The 22,839-nt window shown below is 31.4% G+C and overlaps 1 protein-coding gene across 2 annotated transcripts in view; it reads right to left on the reverse strand.

The window, feature by feature from the left end:
- Positions 1-13,790, reverse strand: part of LOC108914318 (PDZ and LIM domain protein 3) — a 39,628-nt gene extending 25,838 nt beyond the window's left edge. Inside the window, exons 1-4 of one of the 2 annotated variants that reach the window (XM_018720098.2) lie at positions 13,661-13,789; positions 13,439-13,574; positions 10,525-10,673; positions 3,161-3,419 (exon numbers count right to left, since the gene is read on the reverse strand). In XM_018720098.2, the coding sequence (XP_018575614.1) occupies positions 3,161-3,419; positions 10,525-10,673; positions 13,439-13,552 (522 nt within the window). In that variant the 5' untranslated portion in view covers positions 13,553-13,574; positions 13,661-13,789. Of the gene's footprint in view, positions 1-3,160; positions 3,420-10,524; positions 10,674-13,438 lie in introns of both variants that reach the window. The other variant, XM_018720100.2, reaches the window with a different exon arrangement.
- Positions 13,791-22,839: the final 9,049 nt, after the last annotated feature.

Consider the following 22,839-nt stretch of genomic DNA (forward strand, 5'->3'; position numbering starts at 1 on the left):
AAATTGCAAATTTTCAAAATTTTGCACAGCAAAAACCAAGGCCCTTAGATACTTGAAAATTTAATCACATATAGAAGGGCTCTCAAGCTTTCAAACGCTTTTTGAAAAATTCGAATCCGTCAATTAGGAGAGCTCTGGCGCTTGTTTAAACATTGGTCGAATTTTTGTACTATAATTTTGTATTTTTGTAATATAATGAGTTAATTTCTCATTTACTTATATTTTAAACAGTAAATAATATTTGAATTATACTTTAATCACAAAAAAAATTATGATTAAATTAAATTAATTAATTAATAATTTTCGTCATTTTGAATATAATTGTTGTTTAAACAATTTTAGAATATTTAAATAAATTTGTTTTTGATCTTTGATAAACAGTATATAAGTTTATGCACTTACCTTTGATACAATAAAAAAATTAAGTTGATAATTAAAGGATGTTTAAATTTAAAGATATCGGACTGTTGAAAGACCAATAATTATTAACGATAGGCATTTGAAAATACGCTAATTGTTTTTTTTTTAAATCGCGAGACATCGATTTAAAAAAAAATCATCAAAATCGGACCTTTAGAACCGAGATATTAAAAATTTTTAAGCGTGTCGCGGTTTTGAACTCGTCGATTCAATTTCGAGCAGGCCGAAGCGGCCGCGCTCTCTGGTTTCCCCACCTCCACCACCCGTACGATTTTCTTGAATTTCTCGCTTGCATAAATAACTCTTAAACGCGTTTTAAAGTAGGTCTCCAATGAAGAAAAGTATTGCGAACTTAGACCTGGTAAGTACTCGGAATACCAAAGGTATTTTTCGAAAAATTAGACCTGATGTCCCTGTACATTTAGTGTAAATGACGGTTAACTTTGATCGGCTATTACTACGAAACTAATTGACCTATCGATCTGTTTTTTTTTAAGAAGCGTCTTTCCAATAACTTTTAAAACCTGCTCTAAAAAATTTGATTTGATTGAATATTCACAAAGTTGTGTCTAATTGTTTATAAGTACAAAAATTCGACCAATGTTTAAACAAGTGCCAGAGCTCTCCTAATTGACGGATTCAAATTTTTCAAAAAGCGTTTGAAAGCTTGAGAGCTCTTCCATATGTAATTCAATTTTCAAGTATCTAAGGGCTTTGGTTTTTGCTGTGCAAAATTTTGAAAATTTGCAATTTTTTTTCAAAACCTGGATTGCAAAATTATTATGCAAAATCTATCGAACCGATTTTGATGAAATTTGGTGTGATGATTCTACATAACATGAACTTTTCTTGAGCCAAGTATGAGGGTCCAACTTAAAGACCCCAAAAAAATTCATTAAAAAGTAATGTTTTTTAAGCCCGTTTTTAGCGATTTTTTCGAGTTTTACAATAATAATCATGATTCATTCGATTTGTAACCAATCATATTTTGTAAAATTGAATTACAAACATTTTTTTCCTCTTCCATTTTCGCCTAAAATCATCTCTTGAAAAGATACATTATTAAATAGGAAGAAAAATATAACATTTTCCGATTTTTTTTTAATATATTGTGCCGCCAAAAGTTAAGCCCACGTTTTTTTTATGCGCATAGAAAAATTTTCATTTCTAGTGATATTTGAAAGCCAAATAGCTAAAAATCTCCGTGAATATACGATTCACCCTAACCAAAACAGATACCGCCTAGTCTAATAGGTATTAAAGCTATTAGAAAAACACAACATGAATTTAGTGAGTTTTAGAAACTTTCATGACATGCAAATTTTCTGAAAAATTATAAATTATAGTGCAGTTATTGTTTCTGTTCAATAAGTGGTCTCCTGTAATATATTATTTCTTAAATCAAGTTTTTCCCCGAAAACGATATCTCCTTCTTTCTGGGAGCAGGTAATACACATAAAAAAAGAGCAAAGCAATGAACAGTGCATCGTAAACATACTGTTGGAGGTTAAAAAATATAAAAGTGTTCTAAAGGACTTTTACGTATAGATGACGATACTATATATTAAAAGTACGAAATTCTTGTTAGTTCTAAAGCAGCTACGGATGGAAACGACAAGGACTCAGTCAATGACAATCCTGTGAGACGTTCCGTAGTGGCATCCGTAACTGATCGCATGCAATGCTTTCAAACGTTTCGCCATACTACACTGCCTTCAAATGATTCTCAGCGTCTGAGGCCGCTTGCGCCAATATCCTTAGCAGGATTTATGACCTCGGATGGAACGAGGTCAAGCGGTATTATCGCTCTTTACCCACTTCATCGCTGGAGGCCGCTTGCAACCTCGTCACCTGTTTTATAGTGATTGTGAAAGTACCGCTTGCGTCGCCGATGACGTCATAGACATGTGGAGTGGGGTAAAGTCGTTGCATATGCTTTCAGACCTGCGCGATGGTGCATCACTCTTCTCATCTCTTTCGTCGTTGCTTGTTCTTTTAGGTGAGGTAACCAGGTATTAATCACCCGAAAACCTTCAACATGGTTCATTTGAATGTTATTCAATTTCCTATGCTTGTCTTCTTACCAGAATGTAAAACCTTGTCGTTCTCGCAAGTACCTACCTCGGTGTCTTCCGAGGTGTCTTCAAAATTTATTGCTTTTCCTCCATTTAAAGCATGTTGGGCGATGTCTGATTTCTCAGGCTGGTTGAGTCTTAAGGCCCTTTCATGTTCCTTCCTTCTTTGTCTCACCTATATAATCCTTTCCGCATTCACATGCTATGCGATTTATTCCAAGGAGAACAGAGGGTTAAGCCGGTCTTTTATTGGCATACATATGCCACGGCATAATAACCCGAAAAACCATGGTACTTTACACATCAGCAAGGGTTCTGATAGCCATAAAATCATTATTAAAATGTACTTCAGTTTGGAATTTGAAATTTCGTCCTGCAGGTGTCTCAGTCTAGAATCCTAACCCTACCTCTTCTCATTGTGCCTCTGAAGCATTGAATGACACCTTGAGAGGACTAACTTAGATTGGCGGTACAACCAAGAATGTTTTTCCCCGATTTAATAAACAAGTTACTTTGATTAGTTCTTTTTTATCTCTAACGATTTAAACATATCAAAATACTAAATTTGCTGTTATTTTCTTAAATACTGTCTTAACTTCCAAACCACTTTCAGCAGCAACGTTTTGATGCTCTGTCAACATGATTTCAAATAAAAGATGACTTACCTGTTTAGTAACATGAATGTCCTCATCGCCGCTATCCTTCCTATGGTGGCCATGCTCGTAAATCTCGAAATAGTTGTTGTCAATAGGCGTCAGAGGTGTCGAATAATATGGAGTTAGAGCTGACCCTCCGGGGCTATAGCCTGGTGGAGTGTATCCAGGCCCTCTCGGTGAAAGGTGAGGGGAAACTGAGAGAGGACTATAGTTGTGAGAGCTGGTCCTTGACGATCCCGTGCTGGTATTATGACGCGGAGTACTATCCCTGAAAGCAAAAGTTGAATCAGTTTTTTTCTTTATTTTTAAAGTTCCTTTGAAAGTATTTCTTACACAGCTTAGTTTTAAAATACAGAGTGTTACATTTATGCAGATATCTCAAAATATATTTGACGTAGATTATTGAACAGTTAGTTAAAGATAAAAATTCATTGAATTTGTATGCAGTTATTGCAACCAGATAGATGCTTGAGAAAATATTGTTACAGAGAATCTCAGAATTCCGACGCAATGAGAGTTTTACAAACTTGATAAATCTATTTAATTCATAATTGTTATATATTTAGAAAAGAATAACTTCTAATTTATTCCAAAAATGAAACCAAGATATTGCGTGAATATATTTTTTTAAAAAGTTTAACACAATTTGAAAACTAAACTTTATTACATACGTCTATAGGAACTTAGCAATTACTATTGGAACGTACCTACTTAAGAATTGCTTATATATTACGTGGGTGTTACTTAATGCCTATGAACACAACGTTTTCATATTCAGTTCTTTAATATATGTATGATGGAAGGAAAGTTTCTATTATGAGTATCTACATCTAATCAAACCATATTCTGTTCATAGATTGGTACTATCTAATTTATGACTTTGAACTTTCTCAAAATGTTTACATTTTGTCCTAGCTCCATATACCTAACAGTTTACGTAACAGAGTTTATAAGATAAAAATAGGCTGTTAGAATTTATTTAAAATATAAATACACGACAAAATAAAAAAAATCACATAGGCCTCTAGTTTCAATGGAACACGCATAGGAATATATATCAAGTAGAATTAGAATGTATCTATTCTAAAATAATTTATTAAAAAAAGTGTTGTATTTTATACAAGACGATAAAAATGTAATTTATGGACGAACGGAAACTATAAATTTATTAGCGATGAAATAATGAGTGAATTGTTTTCCCAAGTTGATAAATAAATTTTAGAGTCATGTTAAAATTCTGTTTTTTCTATAGTAAAAAACTAAGAAAAATAAATTTGTATTAATAGTAATAATAATAATTTTTAGAATAAAATTTTGTATACATTCCAAAGTACACTGAAAAATTTATAGAGACACAGGAACCCCTTTTTAAACACCTAAATTATTAAATTATACCAAACGGTGCAATACTGACGCAAAAAAGTCGAGAGATAATTTTCGCTCAAAATAAATTTTAAATTTAAAAAATGACAAAAAATTATTTTGTTTCCAGTACATGGCGAAATTTTTATTTCGAGCACTTCTCAATTTCTTCACGTTGTATCTCACTTTGTTCGCCTACTACATGGTAGAAAATGTAAATTCAAGGTTATTTTGGAGTGAAATAAATGTTTGTGATATTGAATTTAACAAGACTAAAATACCTGAGAACATACTGTGTAATAGTATATTACGTAATAAGTGTTGTAAAAAGCATTTGACGCACGAATGGAAAAGTTACGCACGACGCCGCGTAGCGGCGAGTGCGTAATTCTATGAGTGCGTAATTGCATTACACCACGTATTACGTACTATACTTTACCTACGACCACTACTTTAAATACTTAAAATCATACCGTCTGCGATCAATGCAAGATTCCTATTACGTCGTACGGTAAAAAAATTGCACAGCTTGGTAAAAAAAATCTTACAGTTTTCCTAGTAACCGCCTAGCAACGGTCAATACAAACAGTATTGTATTGGCCGTTGATAGGCAGTTGCTAGGAAAACTGTGCGTTTTTTTTACCGTACGTAATAGGAATCTTACATTGATCTCAGACAGTGTGTTTTTAAGTACTTACAGTAGTGGTCGTAAGTAAAAATCATTACGTTGTGCATTTCTGAGTATGGAGAACACAAAGTTGTGTTGAAACAGATAACAACGCGCAGTTTGCGAGTTGCTGTCAAACAATAATAGTATATTACGTAATAAGTATTGTAAAAAGCATTTTACGCACGAATGGAAAAGTTACGCACGACGCCGCGTAGCGGCGAGTGCGTAATTGCATTACACCACGTATTACGTACTATACTTTACCTACGACCACTACTGTAAATACTTAAAAACACACCGTCTGCGATGCGAAGATTCCTATTTTACGTACGGTAAAAAAATCGCACAGCTTGGTAAAAAAATCGTACAGTTCTAGCAACGGTCAATACAAACAGTGTTGTATTGACCGTTGCTAGGCGGTTGCTAGGAAAACTGCGATTTTTTTACCGTACCTAATAGGAATCTTACATTGATCGCAAACGGTGTGTTTTTAAGTATTTACGGTAGTGGTCGTAGGTAAATACGTTTTCTTAGTTGCAATCAAGAATTGATTTTAGTAATTTTACTAATAGTAACTACATAATAGTAACTTACTATTATGTATGGCATACCAATATGACACATGTACTTTAGCAAGTTAACTCAAGTTAATGAATATAGGATTTAGGTATTTAACTAGCAAATAATTGAGTGAACAGTAGTAGTTTCAACACAAATGGGTGTGGATTCATTTTAACAAAAAAATTAAGTTAATTTTGAGAGAAAATTTACTCAATTTTTATTAGGGTGGATGCATATAAAATTTCAGTATCTTCATTTGTTCAGAATATAATTAGAAACTATTTTAACACTCGCAATCTCATAATAAAAGGCTTCAAGGTAAACGTATAAAAATACTTTTAATTAATATATTAATTTAATAATTAGACCTACTTCTATATTCGGATATTACAAGATATATAAAAAAATAGAATATAGCGGCGTCTTCAATTTTAATCTTATTTTCATATTTTCGGAGACATTCCACTGAAGTTTGTTATTTTTAACAGAACACCCTGTATATTTTTACACATTGTTGTCTAGAGGTTATAAAAAAAATGAAATTAATATAGATGAGTGCTCTATTAGAAATAAAATAATAAAATATGTTAGTACCATTTCTTCATACACTGGGCTCTTTGGAAAAAATGCTATAAGGGTCGTTTATCGCTTATAAGAACCGATATAGGGCCAATAAAAATAGAGGCCAATTTCGAGAAATTCTCTGTATATCGGAAAACCGATCAAGTTAGCCAGGATTTGTTTGACCCCTAAATTTAAACTGTAGCATCCCAAAATGGCCCAACTATAGTCTAATGAAATATATAATAAATGAAAATTAAATTATATAAAAAAATAAAACAGATATATTTTGAGTTGAATGGACTTTTACTTCATATCTCAACGATAATGTTATTTTAATGTAGAATTTGGGTCACTATTTTATATATCGTTACAGCCAAATTTATATCCTGATATTAATTCTCAAGAAATTAATGACGTGTGGTTTGTAGGACAGCGAATATTATTGGATTAAAATTAGATCGCGTTTGCTTGCCAATTTTTTACTTGTTTATTGCATTTTTCTTTCAGCTCCAGTGGAAGCCCAGACTAATGATAACGAGAGAATATATACGTATGATGAAATCAATTTTAATTTTATTAATAGATTTTAAGGAGAAATCATAGGCGGAGCAAATAATTCTTAATGCATCTGCATTCACTGCAAAATTCTTCTAGGGAAAATAGAATTAAAGTAAGTAACTCCAAGGATGGATTTAATAACTTATTTTTGCTATCAACTAGTGAAATCTCAAGTAAGTAGTTACTTTTAGTTTTAAAATAGTAACCAATCCGAACTGGTCTTATGCCTTGCGCGAAAAGAAAAGTCACTATTTCTACATATTTATTCCTAATCAAATCTCAAAAAATAAGTGCTATTATTCAGTGGAATATTATAGCTCTTAATACTTACATGGCGTGATGCACTCGAGGATTTCTTTCAAGTTAATTATCCCAGTTAAAAAGTATTTAGTTAAGTAGGTAACTGTTAAATTAATTTAAGTATCAAGAGACGCGCACACCAGAACGGAAATAAAGAGTCTGATCTAAATATTTTTAATTCTAGTTCCCTGCTGATCACAGCAATAGTAAAACACCCACCGACACTACTAAAAACAGTGGGATGGAACAAACTTCTGTCGATTTGCCAGGAAATTCTGACAAAAACTATAACTACGAATGTCTGACGATGAGAGGAAACTTATACTGAACTAAAAACTAAAAAACTACCTCACTCTATGGAGAATCATTATCTAGAAGATAATATTTTCAAAGTTTCCGAAACAGAATTGTAACTAGAGTAACTTAGTTCGGCAAGCAATACAGAAGAAAGTCACAAACTTATGTTCTACACTTTCCAGATACAAGACAATATAATGTATTTTAAAAAAAAATGTTTAGCCTATTTTTCAATATTTTAGCTCCAAAAATTGTAAATTTCACTTTTAAAGGGTGGCCCAAATTCGACTTTTGGGAGGCTTGTATTTCCCGATTTTCCGACAAGACAGACAAAATGTAAGTAGGATGTTTCTTCAAGTAATGTATCGTACATGATATTTACGTAAAGAAAGAAAATCAAAATTCTTGATACAATTAAGTATCTCATGAATGAAAAAAATGCAAAACCTATCGAATTGTGTTACAAAACAGTTGCAAATATACTGTCAATAAAAACCGCTTAATTTCGATGCAGCCGGATGTTTTGGAAATTGAATAAGTAGCATAAATTTCTAATATTGCTCCTAAGAATTAAAGTATTTTATTCGAAAAACGAAACATTATTGAGTAATTATTTTTAAAATTCTAAACTGAACTTACTAGATCACATGAACAGTTAATCACAAATGGCTTTAAATTATTATTCGATCCACTAAAAAATGGTAGCAACTTTTTGTCCAAAATACAATTTTAAATATAATGTACTTAATCATGAAAAGTCCAAAAAATGCATTGGCGTAAAAACTTATATTAATTTTTTAAAGACCCTCGATATTCCTCAGATTAAAAATAAAGTTCCTAGTTTGACCAAGTCTACAACTGATTGTTCTTGTTTGCGCCAACATAGTGGCTTGACATGTCAATTTGTGTTATTTTATTAAAAAAACGATTAAAATTGAAATTATTGTTGTAGTATTTTAGATGAAAACATTGGATTATCAAACTTAGATCTTAAGCTTGGCAATATTGATTTTGTACCAAAATATCAGTTAACTGCTGTACTTTGTCAATGCCTTAAGACTTTAATTACAAACTTATACGTTAAAGATTGTTCTGATTTATTGGTAATTACATTATAATTAAAAATGTATTTCGAATAAGTTTATATTCAATTTTAAATATAATTACTAAATATGACTGGGTTTTTGAATAAAATCTGAAATTAAATGCACTTATTCAGCTTTCGAAGGTACTCAGTGGCGTCGAAATTCTGGGATTTTTATTTATTACTTTCATTTCAAAGAATTTTTGTCTGTAATTGGATAAGTTTCATTAGTTCAGATTAAACATCTCAAAGATATTTAAACAAACGTTCTTAGGAACTATTTTCTTAAAATTGTCTAAAACATCATCTCTTTTATTATAGAATTGTCTCTTTTAGCTTTTAGCGTTGCAAATTCAAGTAACAGAAATAACGTCATTTTCTCAATTTGCCCAGCAAATATGTAGAGGAAGTCCCAGATTTCTATGGGTCAAGTCTTTCAGTTTTTCTATAAAATGTCTACTATTACTGAGAATTTTGTTTCATATGTCGAATATAGTGCAAGAGAGGGTAAAATAGAAATAAAATATTTATATTTTAAAAAACTAAAGTTCCGACCATTACATTTTACTTAATACCTACATTTTAGGTTCTGAAAGATTTTGAGTGAATACGTGAGGATTAGTTTTATGTTTTTTTAATTATCAATTGCTTGGTGGAACAAACCGAAGTAAAATGTAGAAACAAAAAGATCTCTTTATAGCAGCTGATTTTTACGTAATCAAAGTTTGTCAAAGGTACAAGCAATAATATAGGATGTTTCTCTGAATGATTGCATTATTCAAGAATGTAAACATATCAGGTATGTCTTTTTCTATTAATTATAAACCTTTCATTTTATTTTAGATAATTATTTTTTACTAACTGTTTAATGAATATTAGCATGGTGTATTCTAATAATAATAGTTAGAGCATGTAGCCTAAAATTGTTGTTTCCCGCAGTATCGTCTTTCCGATCTTAATTGAAGAACCAAGAGGTTAGCAGTATGTGCCAGGTTCGGTCGCTGACGCAGCAATTCGACATTGAAATATTTGAAAAACTTGTTTCCATATTTATTTACATATACCCATATACATGTCTGATCGCCCAGTTGAAGAATGGGCGCGCGCGGCAAAAGCGGCACAAACACAGTCGCACTGGGCGATCTGACCATAAATTCAGTTGTCAACAAACGGCCTAGCAGTGCAGTGCAGCAATACGGAATTTGGAGTGATTCAGGTAATTTTAATTTATTATAGGCACCTTCTATTAATCATTCATATTACAATTGCGAAAGGAAGAAATAAGAGCGCCCTTTTGAAACGGAACAAAACGAAATTTACCATCAATATAATAAACTGTTTGAGGACATAAATAATTAAAATCAAATGAACATATTATACAAATTTTCTGCACATTATATATTAATTATTATAATTTTTTACCTTTAACAGAAAACTTTTTTTAGGGACGCCTATGAAACTCATTAAATTTTAATGCTAGGCGTTTTTATACATGTTCAACTGACTTCGGAAAGACTGTATCAGCAGTTGGCAATCATGTCTTTGAAGTTAGATGTCTTCTGCATACCTAGATTTCTGGTATCGAAGATTATAGTTTGACTTCATAGAATAGGATTTGTTTAAATTAGCTTAATACATTAACAGAGTAAAAATATGTTCCTTTACTTTCATGGCGACATTATTTATAATTGTTTTAATATAATATAAATTTGGACAAATATATTTGATACCTTGATAAAAAATAAATGAAACATAATTTTATTTTCATAACTTTACATGAAAAAAGACATACTAACCTACTAATTGTAAGTGAATATGTTATTTTATTTGTTCAGGGGCATATTCGAAACTAAAAGGGATATTTACCATACCCTTACAGGTACAAGAGTATGACCAAAAAACACAGAACCAAAATATACCCTTGATCAAGTGCAGGTCATAGTGTAGATGCAGTTGTTGACACATAGTCCGACTTACCTCTGAACTACAACCCGAATGTTGTTGCCAGCATTTTTAAATAAGTTTTGGGCGTCTTGGTGACGAATATCTCTCGAGTCATAGTTTCCCACCTTGGTGATGATGTCACCCCGATGAAGGACACCCTCGACGGGGGAGCCAAATCCGACCTGGCAAAGATAAATACATTTATCAGCAATCATCTATCAGTTATTCAGCCCTATGCTGTATGAACATTGACTTCATATCAAGGTTGAAATTAATTTCAATGTTTTTACAGCATAGGGCTGATTATCATTGTGGGAGGTAACATTTCGGAGTGCAATTGCATTAGTAATTCTGTAAACCAAAACACGATAACGCGTTTACATTGAAGTTCGCACCATCGTTTATTTCTTCTGGTGGGATGCCAAAGCCCCGAACAATTTAAATTCGATGAACAACTTTCATTTAAACTGAACTGAAATAAATGTCTAACAATACGCTGAAATATGTGCAGTAACAATGGTTAAACGCGAATATATTTTGAAACGGTTTTAGTTGTTACTAACCAAAGTTCTGTTTTGATTATAATAATAAGGAAACCTAATTTCAATGAGCTTGTTGTATATAGATACTCAGATAGATTACAGTTACTGCTGCGAAATTTAACTAGCAGTTCATTACGTTACTGATTTTAAAAATGTATGTGCAAAAATTCATTTAGAGTGAAGGATAGATTATAATCTATCTATGTAGCGTTCATGAAAGATTTTATGTTTAAAATTTAGAATCCCCATTCTAGTGCTATTATTACTACATTATATCTATCAAACCTGTGATGTTTTCAAATAAATTAGTGGTTAGCTGAGATCAATAAAAATAAAACATCCAATATCTGAAAATTTAATAAAAAACGAAGTTAAAAGAATAAAGATGATTTTAAACTTACATATCTAGGAAACTCTCAAATCCTATTCACTAAAAACACAAGCCAGAATATCTTTAAATCAGTGTATGATAATTGGAGTCGATATAACTCAGTCCAAAGTTGCAGCATTTGTGGGTTACGGTGTTTTTTTTAATTCATCATCAAAACATATATATTTCTGCAACTGCCAAACGAATCAATTCAGTATACAGGGTGTCCCAAAATATGAGGGCAATCTCTCGGATTTATACAGAGGACGTATAATTTTTTAATATGATGGACAATAAATAAGACTCCTTAAAAAATTGACCCACGAAAACAATTTGGATTATTTTTTTGCCACAGACGGACTAGCTGTAGCACAATAATGTCAAATTTTTTTACACCCTTTACGATAAAAGCATAAAAATAATATTTTAAGATAGCTTGAACCTTAAACTAAAAAATGCACTCTTGGTTAATATCGATAAAATAAACTGTTTTCGAGGAAAAACTGATTTTGTTTAATATGATTTTTATTATACATCAAAGAGAAATAAATCGATGAAATATGCATTGTTTTTGTGCCTATCTAAAAAATGCTTTTATTTACATTTATTTTTTCCTAAAAATAATTAAATTACACAACGCATTTTAAAATCTATTAAAAAAAAATCGATTTCCAGGGGTGACCTTTGAAGGTCTATATCTCCGTAGGGGGGCCATCTAGGAAAATTTTTATAGGGACTTGTCATATGATTTTAACGTCCCCTGCACAAAGCTGAGCTGAGAGATTGCCCACATATTCTGGAACACCCTATCCTATATAACGTGCTAACAATAAACAGTACGCCACTGGCCAAAACGAAACGAAAGAGGGAGAATTTTGGAAATAATTTTTAATGTGTGTATTTTTGTTTGTTTTGTTAATTATAAAGTTTAATATGAATTTAATTGGATAAAATGTAACAAAGTATTATTTGTCAAGTAGATCGTCACTCTGCAAAACATTTTTTAACCGATGATATTGCGAAAATGAACTACTCTTAGGACTAATGCCCCGATTAGCATTGAATTATACCCGCAATATCTAGTACACAATTAGGATAATTCGTCAGTATGACCACCAGACAAATACGGTTTTGAATTTATTAGTTCTCATTGGTATAATATCCTGGCAGTTTACTAGATATGGGGAGTATAATTCAATGTTGGTGGGGGCATTAGCCTGCAGAGTAGTTGTCTCCTGCAATATTACGAGTTAATAATTGAATTCCTTTTTGCATAGTACATGATCAACATATTCAGCAAACCTGTACTATCTTTTTAGTAAATTGATTGTATAATTCAACGAAACTGTTTAATTTTATCAGAGGCATAACATTTTTTGTTTTGTAAAGCTGCTTGTTCATAAAAAATAGCATATCACATACTGAGTTGAAATTTTGTATGTTAACAGAAGGTCATATATACTACATGCCAAATTTAAAGATCATTGGTTTTGCAATTACAAACAATAATATAATTTTTTCAATTACAAATCAAGCACCTTGTAAGTTGCAAATAAAGCAACATTGAACTAAGGCAAATTTGTTCCGATTATCAAATTTTGATATTTGGTGTTCCTTAATTTAAATATGCTCTGTATCTGAGATTTCATTTGGACGAATTTCTTGGAATGTTTCTGCAGATATCAATTGAATTATTGATATCAACTGTAGATAACATAACCTTATTTTAACAAAATAAGTATTACAATAAAAAAAAACTATACAATAATTCGTAACAAAACTTTTAAATGCTACGCTTAATAAAGTATAAAGACTCTTTCATTGGAAGTTAGTACACTACACAATAATTAACTTTTTGATTATTTTAATGGTTTTATTATTTTCATTTTTTTTACCTACACCAGTTAACACCATTAATCAATTATTTGATAATTCTGTAAATTGCTAAGTAGTTGGCAATATCTTGTAGCAATAACTGTTATGTAATTTATACAGGCAACGACTGTACAAGAAGGGGATTAAAAGAAACACTTACTCTTGTAACAATTAGCGGAGTTTTCACATCTGACCCTCCCACTAAACTAAAACCCCAGTGTTCGTTAGGGGAACTTCTTCGCAAATTTAAAACAACTTCATGTGTTCTGCCCATTAGTCAAACTAAACTATATGCACTGAAACTGACCACGATATAAACACTTCTATTTTACGATGCAAGATTTGTTGTAAATACAATTTAAAAATAAACTAGCCAAAATACATTATATTTTTAGACGGGAATGTGCAAATCTCGAATGGTAAAATAGTATGCACTTTTCGGAAGTAGTGAGCTGACACTCAACAGGTTTCGAATAACTGACACAATTATTCGTGGATAAGTCAGGACAAATCCTGGATAGTTGGGAGACCGTGATATACCCCTCCCGAGCCCTATTTACAATGAGACGCTGCAGAAATAACTTGGCTCTACGAACTACTGCGCTTCAGCGTCAATTTTCTTCGCCGTGCATTTGTTTAGCTTTTCAGTGATACGGGTTCGTCATGAACTCAATTTCTCAGTGTTTTGCTTACAAATGCTATCCAAGGATTTTTTTATATTTTCCACAGATATTACAGACAAATATGTCCATTATAAATACATATTAATTGAAAATAATAATTGCTTTCTTCACTGGAAATCAGTGGCAGCTGGGGGGGGGGAGGCACATTTTCATAGTAAAAAAAAATTAATTCAAAATTTAGTTTATGTTATCTACATAATTAAATAATTTAGCCATAAAAACGAGTTAAAAAGAAAAAGGTGAATTTGTAATGTGTAGTCAATTTCAATTTGCAAAATTCATTGAAAAACACTGATTACGTGGGCTTCTAGTTAGCTGTACATTTGTAAAGTGTTTACAGCGGTAATCATGGTTACCGTCGCGCAGCAGTGAAAGACGAAGTGGGGGTAGAGCATATTTACTATGCTGTTTGGTACGCTCATAACCAAATAAAAGCTATTTGCCGCTTTTTTTCTTATCAAACGTAATTTGTTTACGTGTGGTGTATACCTACGTATTTTTTCTTGTTTTTTACAACATTGAAAAATGAATGGTAAAAAAGAGGTAAAGGTCATGAAGGTTACCAACAATTAGGCCATGTCCCTTTTTGCCTGCTAACTTACACTACCCTCCATCTTAACAATCACAAACATCCATGGGTACGACAGGAAAATTCCGCGTGCGGGATTCGAACCCACTACGGTTTTACCTTTGCCTTGGCCGCTCCGGCTACTGCCGCGCCCAAAATGAATGGTGCTAGAAATACCAAACTTTAATGAAAAAGTAATTGAAAAGCTTATTTCGAACAAAAGCAGAAAAATTGACTTTCACTATAAGAAATAATGTTGAACATATTTATCCCATATTTCAATAGTACTTAAAATAAAACTACCCAATTATATATTTTTTAATACTTTGTACCTAAAGTTTTTTGGCCTCTCTGGTATGGAAATCAAAAGCCGCCACTGCTGGTAATATAAGTAGATTGTTTTAAGGGTGCCGTATTCTTTAAATAGTGTTTTCCGCAAAGACAAATAATTTCAAACATTTAATAACTGAATAATCTAAAGCTTATAGGAATGTTATGTCATGCCTGAGTATTTTCAAAGACGCCGCAGTAAAACGAATAAACAGGTGCAAAAAACGATTAAACCATCAAGGTTTTAGGTACTAAAATCTACGAAAATACTAACTTTTTTATATATTTATAACTCCACAATCATGTAAATATTCTTATAACATTTACTTGCTTAGTCCTACATATAAAATTGTTTACTTTTATTTATAAGTACGTGAAAATAATTCTTAAAATGTGGGCTTAGGATAACAGCAAACGCATGTTTTACAAACGCTTTTTTATGTATTTTATTTGAGTAAATTTAAACAGTAATAATGAATAAACAGAACACCAAGGATTTTATTTTTGTGCTTACTTTTGTTCTACACGTTTTACTTTTTTCAGTACCTAAAAACGCCAGAAATTTGACTATTTCTCGCCCAGGGATATGGCCACCTTAATCATTTTAACAAGTAACTAATCTTAAAAATATACATATTTGCAAAATGTGGCTCCTCAAATCCTATTCTACTACGATTTTTTTCAGAGCCGAATTTTTAAAAATGTTATTTGTGAATTTTTAACGAAAATCGCGGACCCCTTGAAAAAATATATTATCAAGAATCTCGTTATTCTAAATCTTAATATAATAAGAATTGAGGTAAAATATACTTTCATTTTAGAGTCAGTAGAGGACCAGTGATTAGAGTTAAATGTTAGATAGTAAATATGAGTTTTCTAATTACTTATTTTAGTGACAAAGTACCTACATTACCATTAGTACATTTACAATGGAATTTAGACATTAATGGTAAAGGAATTTGGGCTTACTTATTAGCGCACATATCTTTAGTTTATGGCTTCTAGATTAACCCAGTTGCGGTTTTTATTTTTTAAATGAACAAATAAAAAATTATTTAACACTGTAGAACACCGGAAACGAATGCAATTCTTTAATAAATAATTAACAAAATTTTCTTCGTCTCTATATACCTACTTATCCTAAGAAATCTCTTCGAGTACCTTTTTACATACCATTGGTTGAATATCACTGCTCTAGACAATTCAAAATTTTACTCTTTACCAATTCGTACCCATTCCATTCATTCTAAAATGAATATAATAAAATGTAACACCTACAGGCTGTTTTTACTTTTACATTACCGTCAGGTAGGGTGATATTGGACAATTTTTTTACAATTCATTTTTAATCTTCTACAAGAAAATTTAAAAAATACCAAAAAAAAAATGGCAAAGAAAGAAATATGTTTTAATTTCGTCAAAATAAAATTGGGAAAAAAATTAAGATTGTGTTTTGAAATATGCATGATTAACTCCGCCTTATGGCGTGAAGATGAATAAGCCCTAAAACACATAATAAAGTCAATGTCATGTTTGTAGATGGTAAAGTTTTAAGGTAAGACAATACATAAGTAGGTATTGAAAACTGACACATAATATTGATTATTCCTACACAACAAAAATGCAACAATTAAAATATTATAAAAAATTATTAAGGAACCCTTAAAAATAAAATTATAAAATAACACAGCATTCTAAGAAAATAAAGACTAGTTTTAGGAGCCCATTCAGTAATTTTAAGTTTTTCTTTCAACTTGACACTATATCTACGCAAATCATCTAGTATATAATTTGAATATAATTTCAATCATTAGAACATAGGTTTTATCTTGGACATCTGGGAAGTCAAACAAGTAACCATTTGACTCAGAATTTTTTTTCTTAAAAAATTGATAGACATGTTTGCACGGGAAATATTTAAATTTTTTCGGATGTCGTTGTCTATCTCTACATTGTATTCTGACTAGAAACTGTAGATTGAGCAACAGTCTTCAAAGGATTATCACAGTTATTTTCTTTTTCAGATTCGTTTTCCCTTTCTAACCCTTTATCATGTTCTTGTTTTTTCGAAAAATCTTCATTGATTCTGATTCAGTATATTCTATTTTGCATCGGCTTCTTCATTATCTTCTCCCAATACTCAATAAAATGTTGAGTTTGTTTCCTCTTGGCCTCTTGGAGTTCTGAATGGGACTAATTTTACGAAATACAAGGCTCACCTATTTCGAACGTAGTTTTGTGACACTGACGGCGTAAAGTCTACTATTGTTTTCAATATTCTATCTGTTTAGTTGAATAATTCCAGTTGCTTCAAAACCAGTCTTAACGTATTCACTGGAACGAAGATTAATTCTCTCAAACGTTTGACCTAACAGGCGCGGAAAGTCACTTTTCTGACAAACCCCTCTTTTTGCATCGTCTCAAGATAGAACGCCACACTTCTTTTAATGTTCTAAAAGAATGCGACATCTTATGGTTAACGGAGGTAGGTGGCATTTGGTAACAGGATAAAGTAAATATAATTTTCTTGATATTTTCTTGTAACATCAATAAGCTATCATTATGGATATGATGATTTTTAACCGTTCATTATTGCAAACATATTGCAGAATCGTATGCCTAGGTTCAGTAGAAGAAATTTAAAATATTGAATTTCGTCGATTACAGCGCCATATATCATGAATCGAAAATAATGTTTCAGACAAATCCTACGTACCTTTAGCCGTAGAATTAATATCTGTAATAAAAATGGGGGTTCCTAAATAAGATTTCAAAGTTACCCCTCCTCACCACCTATAAGTATGAGGGAGAGAGACTAATTTTAGCACTATTGTATTCAAGGTTCGTGACGGCCTGGAAAACCTGGAATACCGGGAAAACTCAGGGAATTCATTATTCTTCATAACAAAATAGTCGAGAAATTTGACGTTTGCTACTGGAAATTTTGTGAAAGCAGGTCCTAGGTTCTTGAAAGAGAAAACTATTTGTGGTTTTGTAACCTTTATGAGAGGTTCTTTGGGTATAAAAAAGATTATGGAGTCGAGGCTAGAAAAAGGTTAATACATAAACACCAATTAATATGTAAAAATTAACTATAGGTGACCCTTTGTCAGGGTGAACCTGGAAAAGCCAGGGATTCTATATTACTTTTAAAATATGAATCCTGTAGGTATGTATATTTTCAGCCACGAAAATTGAATAATACCAAATATTTCGTATTTTCGCCATCAAGAACGGCGGCGACAGCATTTTTAACATTAAGGCGATGTTTCGCATTGTCCTACCCAAATTTGGTTAGTGCAACTCTTTTGGTTTCGAAAACACAATAATGTTTGTAATGTTTTTTTGTATGTTTTCAGCCACAAAATTGAATAATTCCAAATATTTCGAATTTTCACCACCAAGAACGGTGGTGACAATATTTTTAACATTAAGACGATGTTTTGCATTGTATTAGCTATGTCCTGTCCAAATTTGATTAGGGCAACTCTCTCGGTTTCGAAAATGCAATACCTATGTATGTATATATTCAGCCACGAAAATTGAATAATTTTCACCACCAAAAACGGCAATGACAACATCTTTAACATTATGGCGATGTTTCGCATTGTATTAGATATTTCCTGTCTAAATTTGGTTAATGCAACTCTCTCAGTTTCGAAAATACAATATCTATGTATGTTTTCAGCTACAAATTGAATAATTCCAAATATTTCGAATTTTCACCACCAAGAACGGCGGTGATAGCATTTTTAACATTAAGGCGATGTTTTGCATCGTATTAGCTATATCCTCTCCAAATGTAGTTTCATGCATCTCTCTCGTTTCAAAAATACAATACCTATGTATGTTTTCAGCCACAAAATTGAATAATTCCAAATATTTCGAATTTTCACCACCAAAAACGGCGGTGACATTATTAACATTAAGACGATGTTTTGCATTGTATTAGCTATGTCATATACAAATTTAGTTTCATGCAACTCTCTCGGTTTCAAAAATACAATACCTATGTATGTTTTCAGCCCTGTCCAAATTTGGTTAGTGCAACTCTCTTGAAAATACACTACCTATGTATTCTCCCGCGGAATGAATTAATTTTGATTATTGACATTTTTGCTTATTTGAAAGTTTCAGGTTAAAGAAACACCCATTATATGATCAGTGTTTAATTAACCAAGCTGAACCTACTCATACTGAAGCAACATTTCATCCACACACGACTTGGGTATTTAAACTTTCCTCGTGACTAAACAAACTATTTTTGTATCTAGGACATATATGTATAGTTTTTGGAATAGTGGATTAGAATATAATAAACCACGTTACGTTAAAATATAGACAAAATTTGACTATTATTTTAAGTAGGTATATCATAAACATGTAGAAAGTACTATAACAATTGCAAAATAATTGATGCACTAATTAATATTCATTTCAGTGTGCATGTAATAAGAAAATTTGGTATTTAACCCCTATTATCTATGTATTTATATATATGATCAACTTAATAAATAAATAGATATATTAAAAAATGCAATCTTCAGAAAATCAACTTTTTTGTTAACAATAGGCACTTGGAATGTGTTTGTTTCTTAGGTAGGTATATATTTTCGAACGAAAAGTAAATAATTCAAAATATTTTTTTTTATTTCTTTAATTTACTTGGGATATGAGTCGTACCTATAGTATAAATTTTTACGCGTACATGGTATATTTAAATAAAGAATCTTTACGCCAAAATAAGATAAATACAATTTAGGCAGACATCAGATGGTTTAGAACTAATTTTAATGTACGAGGTCTGTTCAGAGAATAACCGAACTTTATTTTATTAATCTTTATTATTAATTTTATATCTTGGTGGGTCCCTGTCTCCTTCAAATTACTCCCTTCCCCTATTTACACACTTCTCAGCGGCGTCTCCATTTCGCGAAGCGGTTTTGGATAGCTTCATTTGAAATGGCCTTTAAAGTCTGTGACGAATTTGCTTTGATGTCATCAATAGTCTAAACATGGCGTCTTTTCAGCGCGGATTTTAATTTCGGAAATAAGAAAAAATCGCAAGGAGATAGGTCTGGCGAGTAACGAGGGTGAGGGAGGACAGTAATCTGATTTTTGGCACAAAACTGACGAATTGACAAAGATGAGTGTGTATTGTCGTGGTGCTAGAACCACGAGTTGTCTCACCACAACTCTGGTCTCTTTTTGAGAATATTTTACGTACCTAACCATTGTAAAACACCTTGATAGTACACATGGTTCACCTTAAGGTATGAATTCAAAATGCACAATTCCATTAAAGTCGAAAAAAACAGTTGAGCATCACTTTGACATTGGATCGAGACTGAGGTGCTTTCTTCAGGTGTAGAGTTCCTTTGCCAATCCATTGTGATGATTGAACAGTTGAAGTCGAATGTCTTCTTGGTCAAGAATCACCTTCAATTGACTGACGACCACTTTTATGTCGTGAAAACCGTTCGTCACATTGTGTACGACCCAGGGTATCATTTCCGTAAACTTCTTTCAAGAGTTGAAACGTTTCCGTGATAGTTCTACCCAGTTTCACACAAAATTTTACGTTGCGTCATTGTTTCAGAAAATTGTAGATTTGAAAGACCGTCACTAACACTTAAACACGTTGCACTCAAATAACAATAGATATCACGAAATCTAAATGGGATATCAACAATTCAAGAACATGTCCAAAATTATAACTGTATTTCGTGTTGATTAGCAAATTTATCTGTACTACTATACATATTTATTAAATTTCTTTATTTTTGAGAACAAAATTGAAAAATTTAATACCGTTTTCATTTTTAGCGTTTCATTTTTTGCGAGCTCCCTTTGAAGTTTCTTCTCTTTTGGATTTGTCTTTATTCGCATTACTTTTTAAAGTAATCTGGCGACGTCCGATATTTATTACGATAATTACAGGAATAGCTCCTACTAGAAGGGGCATCTATCCTGGACTTCCTGTATAATAATAAAAATTTAAACAGTTACCGAAATTGCAGACTTTTAAAAACCAATTTATGTCGACTTTGTTTATGCTGTTAATAGGCTGCAGCCTATAGTTCTAAATGATTCTGCGAAAGAAAAATATTTATGTTATTCTGAAAAATACAGCTGGGACATTAATATGTCATAGCTTTCCTAAAGACATAAATTAAATTTATCCAAAACAATATTTGAAAATATAACTGAGATATTTACGAGAAGATCGCCTATTTTCTGTTCAGTAAAAATTTTGCAGAAATAAATGAAAAATTAACTATTGTTTTTTATGAAAATACATTTTCTTTTATTTTATATACAGGGTATTATTTTAAGTACGGATCACATGGAATTTGCATATTAGTGCACTATCAGCACTATCACTAGTTATTTTTAAATTAACCTACATTGTAGGAAGTAACAATGAAAAATAATTTAATTAAGCAGATTGCTTTTGATTAACTTAGCGGCGTGTCATTTTAAAGTCACCATATTTTTTTAATATCACTGTGGTCGAAACGTCGAACGTTAAAAAAACATTCTAGGTAACGTTTCTAAAAAAAAAATTACATGATTTATTAAATATTAACTAATATTGGTACGCAAACACTTGCAATTTATTTTTTAATTAACTGTTACAGCGGATACTAATGAAAAATAATTTAGTGAATATAAATTGCTTTAATATTACAACGATGTGTTATTTTAAAGTCACCATATTCTTCTGATGTTAATGTAGACGAAATGCAGAACTTTAAACAAATTATTTTTAAAAAATAAAAAATTTTCACATAATTTATTAAGTATTAACCAATATTAGTATGTAAATACGTTAGTAATTGTAAATAAAACTAATTTATGTTTTAAAATATTTTGTTTTTGCTCTTTAAAAAAATGTACAGAAACACGATATATTTCCACTCTTTCTTCTTATTCAATCACTTCAACAGCGAATCGGTGCTAGACATACTAAATTAATCCAAAATAAACAAAATAGCATCAAAATTTAACAGTGAACAGTTTAGTTTAAATTTAAGTAGAATGTTCCGAACGCTTCCGAAGTGCAACGGAGGTTAGCCACCGCTTTTCTGTTGCGGCATGCCTTTGAAATCGGATACGCAGACTATCTTCGCACCTGGTGTAAAACGAGAATGACCGAATACTTCACGTTCATAAAGTGCTCTTGTGTGATATTCGTGTATGTATGTTATAAAGTTATTTATTTCAATGTTTAGTAACAGTATAGTGTAATTTTGTGTATTAATTTTCAAGTTTTTATATGATATTATGAAGAAGCATGTAATCAATGGTACCAGTACAAAATTTTAAGGGTCATATGCTTTAAAAATCAAGTGAGTAAACAGATTATTCATTTGTTTCTGTATATTTCATTTATTATTATTGATTACTACTTCTGTTTTCTGCTAGGTTACTTATAAGTATTGTTTCATAGTTTATCTTATTTAAAAGAACCATATTTTCGTTTTTGTGAGACGATAGACGATACACCCTGTGGTATAATTGTGATATGATTTTATAGAACATTAAAGGTATTCTAACTTTTGGTATTACAGCTTCAACCAACATAATTTAAATGTTGTTTAAATGATTTCTCGTATTATTATTAATATAAATAAATAAAATAATACATAGTTAGTATAGAATTGATAATTTGTAACAGCAACTTTGTAATATGGCTTATTCTTAGTTCTAAACCATGTTAATTATAACTATAAATAAAGTACCTATGTACTAATATTTAGACATTTTAACAGGTATCCTGAATGGTGGTATGTTTACGAACATCGGTTACAAAAAAGTCTATTAACATCGAAAATGGGACGCCCTGTATCTGAAACAGTGTGCATTTCTATCTGTAGCCCTGAGTAGCTGCATGCCGCATTATGTAGTGCAAGATCACATTGTGCCAAATATCAGACGAATTTAGAACGAACAAACCAAAGCAATTATAATTTGGAC

Source organism: Anoplophora glabripennis, unplaced genomic scaffold (assembly GCF_000390285.2).
Source record: "Anoplophora glabripennis isolate ALB-LARVAE unplaced genomic scaffold, Agla_2.0 scaffold865, whole genome shotgun sequence".
NCBI classification, from domain to species: domain Eukaryota; kingdom Metazoa; phylum Arthropoda; class Insecta; order Coleoptera; family Cerambycidae; genus Anoplophora; species Anoplophora glabripennis.